A 12121-nucleotide genomic window follows, 5' to 3' on the forward strand; every position below is an offset into this window, starting at 1 on the left:
CAAGGTGGAACTGCAGAACGCATCGGTGAATGGAGCCTTTGACATGAGCAAATACTACCTTTTGAAATACATGAAAAAATACTAGCTGGAGGAATAACTTCTCATGTCTATGTATAGACAGTTAGTTCAGTAACAAACAAATATCCTATGTGCCATACATCTCCTTCAAGGGTGGCTGTCATGGTTTAAACCCAGCCAGTAACTCAGTACCATGCAGTCGCTTGCTCACCCTCCACTTCCCTTCCCCTTCCAGGTTGGAATGGAGAGGAGAATCGGAAGAATGTAAAACCCATGGGTTGAGATAAGAACAGTCTAATAACTAAAATAAAGTAAAATATAATGATAATAGAATACCAATAACAATAATGATAACAATAGGAAACAACAAAAGAAGAAATGAAAGCTCAGAAAACACAAGTAATGCACAGTAGAATTGCTCACCACCTGCTGACTGATACCCAGCCCCACCCAAGCAGCAATCGGTCCCATCTGGGTGACTCCCCTGCGGGTTTACGTACTGGGCGTGACATGCTGTGATATGGAATACCCCTTTGGCTAGTTTTCTAGCTGGTTCTTATTTTACAGTTTTTTTTAATAGTGGGTTTACTACTATGGAATGAGACATGAGAATTTCTTTATTTTTTTTTAAATCTGCTCATATCGAGCATCTGGTTTTAGTGCTCCATATGCATGTTTATTGGGGTTATTCAGTGTTTGTCAATAGGTTGTACTAAACACAAAGAAATGTGGTGTATTGACTGATCACTTACTAGAAAGTCAGTGAAGTCGATGTCTTCGGTAAAAAAAAAACAAAAACAAAAAAACAAAAAACCAAAACTAAACACAAAACAAAAACAAACCAAAACCCCCCCAAAAACAGCCAAGGCTTATTCCAGTGAAAGACTCTTTCAATAGTAATGTTGAGAAGGTGATCTGGTACAGACTAAAAAGCCTGTTTAGTTATAGATCTTTAGTATATGTTTGGTTATGTCATCTTCAGGATTTTTTCTGAAGCAACTTTAGCCTGGGTGGGGTGTATTGAAATTGCTCAACTGAGGCAATCAGTGCAATGAAATCAGAATTTAGAAGGAGAATGATTGATGTCTTGTGTAGGCTTTTGACGCTGTAATTTAGATAATTATGTCCTCTTTCCATCTTTTGCTTTCTCTGCTACCCTGCCCTTCAGATTTTGTTTTTGCACGCATACCCACACACCTACCCTGCTTAATTGTTTTTTGTGCTAGTTGTTCTTTCTTACATCATATTTTTTATTTTTTTAGCAGCTTCCTTGTTTTTTTAGTATTTTGCTCTTGTTTCTATTCTTATATCCTTGTATCAGCATTTTGGGTTTTTCTAGGGCAATGGTAGTATTTTTCTGCCTGGACGGAAATGTAGATGAAAATGAACTTCCTTGGGTTTTGTGTTTGCACTAGCTGTAGTACTGTGCTGTGTTTGACAGGGCACCTTACTTCAGTGGTAGATGGATCTGGTGGCTAGTGGAATGCATGGCTCTTTGTGATTGGCAGCCAGGGTTATAAAATCATAAAAGCAGCCATGCAAGGGCATATGAATACTCAGTCAAGCCTGAAGACTTGGTCCTGAGTGGCCAGTACTAATTCTTGAGGAAAGCTTGAGACAGTTGAGACAAGAAGATAGTCTTGAAGGGTATTTTAGAGAGCACATCACACTAATGGACAGAGGGAGGTGGAAGTTGCGTTTTTGTTCCTGATCATTTTTTGTTTTTCTTTGATGAATATATATTTTCCTGCTTCTGGTGTTTAGGACATTCCATGACAATGAATTCCAGTTTTATTAAAATGCTATGTGGTGGTTTTATTGAAAGCTTTCCATTTCCTGTACTGTAAAGATCCACAGAATATTGTTTTGTTTTCCCTGTCATTCATGATTTCATATGCTTCTGTCATAACTCCTCCCCAGAGTAGTACAAATTAGTTGCTTCCTGCAGTAAAAGGTGTTTGATATCTATGATCGTCCTAGTAATTAATTATTGTAATTTTTCTTTTCACATGGGCAGTAATAGAAATGGAGAATATGGGAGTGGGATATGAACCTAAACTGCAGAGTGTGGAAGACACAAATTTGCTAGGCATGGATGTGTATACACTGACAGAATGATGTTTGCTTTTCTGTGCATTTCCTAATGATTCCTAATATTATTTGACTGCTGCTGAACATTGAGCTAACTCTGCCATAGGCATATCTGTTGTAACACAAAATCTCTCTTAAAGCTCCTCAAGGAATATGTCAAGATGTTGCCCATATGATCCACATTAAAAAGCTAATTCTGATTTTTGCAACTTTGTTTAGTTAAGGACCCTAACTAAATTTGTGATTAAAATTGTAACTGAAACGTGTGTATTTATTTTGAACAAAAATATTTTTGTTTTTTGGGCTCAGAGTGAGACATTTGAATCAAAAAAAGGTGTAAGAAAAGAACAAAGTGGGATATTAACTTAACTATGTAGTTCACTCTGATATATTACCCTGAGGCAGTTATTTTGCCAGCAGAATATAGCCAACAGAAGATGTTGATGGCTGGAGTTTGAAACTTAAAGCTATTGTAGATACTACTTGAATGCATGCAGTCTTTGGTGCTTGTGCATGAGCTGCTGCTTGAACTTATGTTACTGTAAGGATACTTTCTGAGTGCTTTTACAGATTCATTTCATGGACACGCTATTAAACAGTCCTGTGAAAAGGAGAATTGATAAAGAAATATACTGTAAAGTTCTCCCAATGCAATTCTGTGCCTCTCTGTAGGATTCTTTTTTCCCCAGCATACTCACACTTCTCAAAAGGCATCTGGGATGGATTCTGCAGTGCTTTTCACATGATGCCTGAGAAGGTGTGGTCACTGAAAAGTATACAAAGAAATGGATCGTCACAATCTGGGTATGGTGAAGATACAGTAAGGAGAGCATTGTGATGCCCTCCGGTTCAAATTTAGAGAACTCTGTGGATTAGATTTGAAACATGAAAGCATCTGAATATGCAAAATTTTGGCTACTGAGGCCTTTCTTGGAAAACTTAATAACTTAATTTACCTGATGGACTCCTCAGGTGCAGCAGAAGTATTGAGATGCCAGAGGTGAAGCAGGTGATTGATTCCCTTATCAATCTGTTTTGAAAACACACAATTTATTTTATTTTTTTTGTGCTAGCTGCTTAGAAACAACATTATTTCAATTGAATTTGTTAACTCCTATTTATGTAGTGTTGGCTGGGTATTGATGATTTAATATTCTGAAAATCAAATTAATGTAAGTCTAAATTAATTTGTTGTTCATTCACACAGGTGAACACAATTTGCTGGAATGATACAGGAGAGTATATTTTGTCTGGTTCGGATGACACCAATCTGGTAATTAGTAACCCCTACAGCAGAAAGGTAGGCTTGTTTCTGGATAGTCAATAGTTTTAAATAAGATTATTTTTCAAGATATTGCGACATTTTTCAAGGTATTTTTCAGATATTAGTTGTTGCCTGACAAAGATAACATCAGGTACTTTATAGTGTTTATAAGTGTGTATAAAACTTCACAGTGCTTTAAAGCCTTAGAATTCTTAGCCCTTGTGACATAGGTATTATCCCATTTTACGTACGTGGTCTAGCCCAACAGGGTCATGGTCTCACAATAGATAAGTGTCAGAGTTAGGAATAGTATTAAGTCATTCTTGTGAAATCTTATAGTCAGATAAATTGTTTTCTGTTTCATTTTAGTTTTAAAACATTGTATTAGCTTTTGCTGTATGTAATATACTGTGTTGTCTTTCTTTAACGTGGTTGAAGCACCAATCTTGATTAAAATACTTATTACCATTTGAAATTACATTGCCTTCTGTGTGCATTTGTGTGGCTAAAGAAGAATTTGAACTGGAATAGGGGAAGCAGGCTTATGAAGGGGAAAGTATTGTAAAGGTCTCTGCTTGTCCATTTCTACACTCATATGGGTTGTGATTCAGTTGAATAGCTTCCAGTAACGTCAACTAGCCTCCATCACATAGTAGCAGTGTTCCACACCTTGCTTTTTAAGGAGCTGCTGATAGTGTGATAGAACAGATGCTCTGAACAGTGCATCCTCCAGTGCTGGGGATGCTGTACAGCAATGTTCAAGTGAAGTCCTTTCTTCCGCATTTTCTCAGAGGTTGAGAACTAAACCTTGAAGACACGCTGAGAAAGTAAACGGGGAAGGGGGAGATCAAATATGTGACTGGGATGGTGGAAGAGAGTTTGAATAGAAAGTTATGGAGGCAACAAAATTTTGCCTTCCTGAAAAGCTGTGCTTTGACTGGAGGTAAAGCTCTGCCATCTTTTATCTTGTGTGTATTTCAGGTTATATAGATAGACTATTAATCTTTTTTGGTTTGTTTTGTTTTTTGCTTTGTTTGTATGTGTGTGAATTGTTCAAAAGGTGTGAAATAGCACTCCTGAATTACTAGATGTAAGCTTTCACTGGCAGAGAAATTTCATCTGCATAATGTTTTCTTTGAATTGAGTGGGAATTTTGAAGTAATTGTTATACTGTAAACAACTTAGTTTATCTTTTTCCTATTTGCGGTGAAAATACAAATGGTTGGTTTAAATGCTGCAGATGGGAGAGAGAAGGTAACAAGGGAATGTTCACTGTTTGGTAGACTAGTAAGAAGTATGTTAGGAAATACAAAGAATCATCACAAAGCATTTAAAACCAACAACGATAATGAAGTAAATTATATGCTTCTCTGCTGTACTGTAGATGAATGACACTTAATTGAGACTAAGTCTAGTTAGTCTAGTTTATTGCCCTTTAACCATGTTCTTAAATGCTTACTTATTCTTGGCTGGTTTCAAAGTAAAAAATATGGTTCTCTCTCTTAAAGTGAGTTCTTTTTAAGAGTACCATCAATTTTTAAGCTCTATAAAGTTGGCTTGTATTACAGTGTCTTATTTTCTTGACCCATGATATTTCAGATCTTCTAAATCTCTCATCACTGACAAGCTGGCTGGCTGCAGTATCAGTCTGGACCTGTGTTTTACTTGGAAAAAAACCTGATGTGATATGTAACTAGCATTTTACAAAATGTGGGAGTTGCATTCCAGTCCTTCCATTTTGCAGACTACTTTGTGCAAGTGCATAAGTGAATATCTTCTGTAAAACTGCCTTATTCTTAGAAGAAATCTGGTATAAAGCCAGCTTCTTCGTTCTGTTCTATTAAACTGTAGATTACTAGCAGCTTGTACATTTTTGATGTTCTGTAGTACTTGAGACTGTATTATTTTCCCGTTTGTTATTTGCTTTGAAAGTATTAACCTGATACAGCATTCTTTTTGCTTTCTTCCTTAGGTTTTAACAACCATTCGCTCAGGACATAGGGCCAATATTTTTAGTGCAAAATTCTTACCATGCACCGATGACAAACAGATTGTATCTTGTTCTGGAGATGGAGTCATTTTTTACACTAATATTGAACAAGATGCAGAGACCAACAGACAATGCCAGTATACCTGCCACTATGGAACTACCTATGAGGTACCTCACAAAAGTATATGATAATTTTAAGATAGGTGGAACACATCTTTTCTTGTATTGTTACCCAAGATTTTAACCAGATGTCTGAGAGCTTTATTTCAGTGAGAATTAAAGAACCTTTCTTTTAGCTTTTTTTATTTGTTTTGTGGGGATTTTGTTTTGGTTTTGTTTTTTAAATCTTAGAGTCGGTTTTAAAAGCGAAATATGTTGACTAAATGAAATGGGAGACTTTCCAAAACGTAGTGCCATTAAGACCACTTTCTTTGCAAATATAATAGCTGAATACATCTTCAGTGAAAGAATCCTCTGCAGAGCAATACTGATTTTAAATTGTACTGTGAATTTCTTTCTTGAAATAGGTTGGGGGGGGGGAGGGCAGTGGTTGTGTTTTTCATTTGATTTTTATTCTTCCCCTCCCCAAAAAAAACTTTTCAGCATCAATGCCTTCTTCACACTTCTTCCAAGAAATGATTATTTCAGCATATGAAAAACTTAATCTGAAAAATGTTTTTACAGTTTTATGTCATTTCTCATTTGTATTCTGGTTAACTCTCTGTGTAAATTCAGAGCCAGTGTTTTCAATCCTCCCTTGCAAGTTTTGTTCTTATAAATAAGCAAGTGAAGAAGCAAAGTGTTTGAAAGACAATCAGATTTATTGATCTGTTTATTTTAATGTCAGCAAATTCTGCTGCTTGTAGAACTTACCATGCTTAAAGTAAAAAAAAAAAATACTGCTATTTCCTTCTCAGGTTATAAGTTTGAGTTTGTTTGTTTTAACAATAGCATAGTACACACACAGAGGGAAAAATCCCAAATCCATTGCTTTCTTAACTATTTAGCTCAGATTTCATAGTAAGCTTTTAAATCTTTTTCACGGTATGTTAAGTGAACAAAATATTTTAAAACCTATGCTAAAAAAAAGCTAGGGGGTGTGAAAAGGTTGTGTGAAAAACGAGGATGGCCAGAGTCAATCTTTGATCATGTAGTAATAGTATCCTTATGGTTTTAATTACATGTGTTCCGTTAAAGATTTTGTCAAAAACACTTCCTATCTGCGGGGTAACTTTGTAAATCAGTTGAGCTAACCTTGTAGTATTCACTCTGTTTCTGGGATTTGTGGTTTTGGTTAGGTTTTGCCTGGGTTTAAGACAATTTTTGCAAAATGTGATTCTGGATCCCAGGCTTACATTGTCTGCTTTTATTTTTGAGATTTGTTTTGATTGAGAAACTACTTTCCTTTAAATAACATCAGTCCTGATGGTTTCCAAACTGCCTGAGTTCTCACTGAAATTTACTATATATAGTGGATTCTGTAAGTTGATTGGATGTTCTCTGTATCTCAAATAAAACCTTTCTGATAAGCACATCTAGAGACAGAGATGCTACATCTTAAAGCTGAAATGTCTGTGTTGAGAAATCTATCAGGCACTGGATTGTAGCTTCCTGGGGAAACCCCTTGCTGGCTGGTTGCAGGCTTTAGGGACAGCCACTTACTGGCTCAAATGGTACCTCTGTTTCCTTTTAGCTTGTGACTGTTTTGAGTTTGAGAACAAGATAATGGTTATGGATGCTGTGTGAAGGAGACGTAAAGGTATTGGTGGAAGTGTCATTAGAGCAGTTGGTTGGAGTGCGTGAAGTTTGGGGTCGTGGGCTGGGATGATCAGAGTGCAGCAAATGAAAGAGTTGGTGACACCATAAAAATCACAATGAGAAGTCACTGTGGGTGTCTTAAGTTTTGATCTGCCCGAGCTTGGGTTGACCAACAGTTTGGTTGATTGCATGAAGTGCCTGACACCCAGTGGTGCTGCAAACCAATTATCAAACTGGCTAAATTCAATGAAGGCAGTTGCCAATTGTGCTTGTGGGTCAGGAGTAGTAACAAATGCCAAAATGTACCACTTGTAACCTGTAATATGAGAATGACCTTTGTTTCTTTGCAAGGTGGTATCCTCAGTGATGATGGTATGATCATTGTGAGCTGCTAAACCAGATGATAAAATATAAATTTCATAGGTACAACAAATTAAACTTGTCAAAACAGACAGTATGAGTTGGAAAAATATTTTAGAAGAAATATGGAGAGCCCAACAGCCCTGCAAATCAAGCTGAAAATTTCATTGTTGTCCATATAGGATGGCTATAACTGAACAGTAACTAATTGTATGAATATAGTAAATTCCTTTGAAACCATTAATTGAAGAGAATATGGACATTTGACTGCTATATTGGACAGTCAAAATGGTGGTATTAGGGATGACTTCTATTCAGCAAGTAATGTTAATAAGAGGGCAGTATTGTTTTGAATGACAGTAGTGTGATACTGTTTTGGTTGTTTATACTGTTTTTAAAGACGGTTAATGGAAGGAATCTCAAAACCCCTGTATGACATTGAAAGTTTTAATAACAGTGTCTCTTTTAGATGTTACTTTTCTTAGCCTGTTTTGCACTGAGCTTTAACATATCTTAAACTTGAGCTCTCTTCAAAAAGCCTTTGAAAAGATATGTTTATATAAAATATCTTGGAAGGTACTTTATAAAGATTATCAATTATGTTACTGTGTAATAAATCAGATACTTGAACATTAAATACATGTATTACTGTGTGACATAGCAGACCTTTTTTTGAGCCTTGGCATACGAAAGTATAGTAGGGTAAATAGGGCTTTTCAAGCAAATGGCTGAGATACAGCTTCAGCTTCTGACATAACACAACTTTGTCACTGAGAGGTTTTCTGAGTGGGAAGGTACTGTGATGTTGCTACCCAGCTGTATGTAACCACATCATCATATTAAATACAGAATTTGACTCAGTGGATTCTCTAAATAACAAAAGCTAACACCATCTACTCTGAGGTATTAATTCTAAATGGGAGCGTGGCTTGAATTTATACTGTGCTTTAAACTCAGAGTTTATGACAGTTCAGGATGTTACAAAAGCATTCATTGAAATGGAGGAATGTGGTTATGAACTGTGGGAGAATCGGACAATTGTTTTTAATTGTGGGAGAGAGCAGAATAAGTAGGGGGAGAGAAATTCTTGAAACATGTTTCTGAAGAATTTGTTTTTGCAAGGCCATTACATGTTAATTTTTACTCGGCCAAATGCTTTTCATTGCCCTTCATGTTAATGGCATTTCAGAAAGAATATACTTTTATGAATAACTTATCTTCATATTTTCAATACAGTATAATAATATAGCTATATATTTTTAAAGTTAAATAGAAAACAATTTTTTAGTGAAAAAAGATTTATATATATAATATGTATTTATTGAACATAAATATAGTAATTATTGGGGTTGTCGCATCTTGATTTCTCTATTTCTGCATTTATAAAGTATTTAGTATGCTTTTAAATACTGTATATAAAAACTGTTGTGCAAGTGGATGTATGTAGTGCACTACTACATGTGTATTGTGAAATAGTATCAGCGTGAACAAAAATAAAATGCAGCTATTAGAAACAAGAGCTTGCTGTGTTAAAATACCACATTCAGCAACATACTTGGAACAAAGTAGATTATATAAATGAAAGGTCTGAATCGAAATATAGTAGAAATGCTTGAAGTATTTAGATTGAAGAACAATTGCTGGCTAACTGTAACTACAGTAATGAAATCAATTTGAGTGAATTTCCATATGTAATGCTAATTTATTGATGAATAATAGTCATAGCTTAGACATTTATTGTTCCATTGTTATTAAAACCTTGTCTTTGTTCAGTCTGTTAAACTTGTTTGGCAGCAATAAGTTTTGCCATAGCATACATTGTCTCAGTTAATATACTGAGTATTACAACAAGAAATGCCGAATCCTGCAGAGATTACATTTGTAATCCCATTTTAAGTAGAGATTTACAGATATCTGTAGTTTACCTCAGATGTCCATAGATTACCCTTACTGGGGGAGTTAGGAATAAATAATCACATAAGAAAGTATTAAAGAATCAGTCATTTGCTCTGTGTTGAATTCGCATATTACACTAATACTGATTTTTGTACTTTATAAATTTCTATGAAGTTATTGATAGTAGTGGAAGTGTACCAAAAGAAAAATACTTCTAGTTTCTACAGCATTCTTTGCCTTGTGTTTAAAGGATAGAGTGTAAAACAGGAATGGCCTGTGGAATTCAGCTTTAACATCATGGTTTACTTTTTATTTTATCTGAAGGAGGCCTTCTTGAGTAAGGCCATACATATGAGACTCCATCTGACTCTTCCCCAGTTTGAGTAGGGCTGAGGTCAGGAAAATGGTGCAATGCCATGCTCTCTTAAGAAGTAAAAATAAATTAAAATAAAAAATAAAGTGCAGAGAGGTGGTAGGTTAGTAACAGCCTTTCATGCACAGTGCATCAGGGAACTAGTTTGAATGTAAAGGAATGGCCCAATGGGAATGAAAGCCTTCTAGTATTTTCATGTCATTCTGATTTCTGAGGGTTTTGTCTGTTACTGTCTTCTGTTAGTTGATGGAGAATAAACTGAGCTTCTTTTAAATTATTGCAGCAAATTGATTACTTGTCTGAAACCTGAATGCAGTAAATGTGTTCCTTATTAAAAGATAATAGAAATATGTAGATTTTGACCTAGAAATACTTAATCTTATGTAAAATTCCATAGTTTGTTTTAATTTCAGTAGTTCATACCTTTTCTTGAAAATGAAGAAACATCAGCAATTTTTCAGTTTTCCTCTTTATTTCAATAGGAAGTTTGACTTGAGTCGTAATTGTTTCAGTCTTTACTGACGCTCAAGATGTTGATGTTTTTATTTTCAAATAAATGTTATTTCTGGAAGTATTAATGCCTTTTTTTTTTTAATCCTTTGTTGTTTTTTTTTAATCAGATTATGACAGTACCAAATGATCCCTATACTTTCCTCTCTTGTGGTGAAGATGGCACTGTAAGATGGTTTGATACTCGAATCAAAACAAGTTGCACAAAGGAAGATTGTAAAGATGTAAGAGTGAAATCTTTTAATAAAGATGACCTAAATGTAAAGCTGTACATCATACAAACATAGGATATGAATTCTGGTAAGGCTTTTAGAAATAATAGATTTCAGGGTCGTTGGTGGAGATGACAACATGTTTCCTGAGAAACAAAAAAAGTTTGGGGAGTCCTTTTTCTTTCTACTTCTTTTTTTTAAAATGTATTTTATTTTAATATCTCCTAATTTTTTGTTTGTTTGTTTGTTTGTTTATGAACTTTGGTGTGAGGCTTCAGATATGATAGAAAGGATTCTAGTTGAAATTAAATCTCTTGGTCTGGTTTACTTTAGTTACTATGAAATGCAGATTTGGAGGCAAAAAAATGAGCCTTCAAAATCATCTGCAACTGTGTGTTAAGCATCATTTGTCCCTGTGTGAGAAAAGATTTGGTAATGAATGATACTAGATCAAGTTAGTCACTGGTATTACTCCCTGGAAGGTAAGGTGTTGGTGGTGTCCACTGTGTTTGGGTTTCAGGAACAGTTTTAATATTGAAAAAAAGCCTGGCTCCAAAGTATGTACTACTACTACAAATTAATTTTACTCAGTTTTGTGCATATTTATAAATTTTAGGGGTTTCTTTCTTTTTTCTACCTCAATACAATTGCCTATTAAATCTAAATAGATTAAATCTATTCTGATCCTTTATTAATATAAATTAATTAATACTGTTTCTACGTATTTGATACTCTTCTATACTACTTCTACTCTTCTAAAACAGTTACATGTGTTTCCATAGGAAAATCCAAGGTGCAAGCTAGTTTATAAGTCTGTGGTTGTTATGCTTATCTATTCTTAAATGTATGTTGTTTTGTTTCGGTGATTATTTTTTTTTCTTTTTTTCTGTGATTTGGTCTGTTTTGTTTGTTTGCTTTTTTAGTTGATCTCATGCTATATTTCATTCTCTGATAGTTTTCCTTCTCTACAGTGGCATTTTTGTTTGGCATATTTACAATCTATTTTCACAGTGCCAGAACTAGTTTTCTTAAAAACTCGTTGACTAAATGTCCTGAAGTAAAAAATTAGAATTATACTTCAGATATTTAGAGCCATTATTTGAATGCTGTATTTCTGTTTGTTCCAGGATATTTTAATAAATTGTCGTCGTGCTGCCACTTCTGTTGCTATCTGTCCACCAGTCCCATACTATCTTGCTGTGGGTTGTTCTGACAGCTCGGTAAGGATATATGATCGACGAATGCTTGGTACAAGAGCAACAGGTAGGAACTTTACCTTACAGTAAGCTTTTGTAACCATTTGCAGTTCCAGTTTCTATTCTTTTTTCCCAAAATAGATGATGAATAACTGAAATCTAATATACCAAATGAAATGTAGCTTCCTTCTCTGAGGACTATGCTTTGTAGTGATAAATTTCACTCTAATATGTGCTAATACAGAAATCCTCAAGTAAGTAAACTTAAATCTCTTCATCCATCTTAGAGTACACTGTATACTGAATGCAGAAAAAGACCTTTCATAATGTCTCTTCTCTTGTCTTGAAATGTATGATTCCAAGATTCCAAAAAGCTAGTGATTGCAGCCTGCAGTCGTCCACCTGAATTGTAATGAAATCCATATATTCTTGTACTCTGCCATGCTGGAATGT

General features: G+C 34.9%; 1 protein-coding gene across 6 annotated transcripts in view; it reads left to right on the forward strand.

The window, feature by feature from the left end:
• Nucleotides 1-12121, forward strand: part of DCAF6 (DDB1 and CUL4 associated factor 6) — a 92069-nt gene that overhangs the window by 25387 nt on the left and 54561 nt on the right. For all 6 annotated transcript variants that reach the window (XM_061355062.1, XM_061355063.1, XM_061355064.1 and 3 more), the window contains exons 3-6: nucleotides 3317-3409; nucleotides 5346-5531; nucleotides 10371-10484; nucleotides 11600-11735. In XM_061355062.1, the coding sequence (XP_061211046.1) occupies nucleotides 3317-3409; nucleotides 5346-5531; nucleotides 10371-10484; nucleotides 11600-11735 (529 nt within the window). The remainder of the gene's footprint in view (nucleotides 1-3316; nucleotides 3410-5345; nucleotides 5532-10370; nucleotides 10485-11599; nucleotides 11736-12121) is intronic.

The sequence above is a fragment of the Neopsephotus bourkii genome, unplaced genomic scaffold (genome assembly GCF_033783945.1).
Source record: "Neopsephotus bourkii isolate Nb327-2 ecotype Australia unplaced genomic scaffold, CSIRO-AGI_Nbou_v1 NB_771, whole genome shotgun sequence".
Lineage (NCBI taxonomy): Eukaryota > Metazoa > Chordata > Aves > Psittaciformes > Psittacidae > Neopsephotus > Neopsephotus bourkii.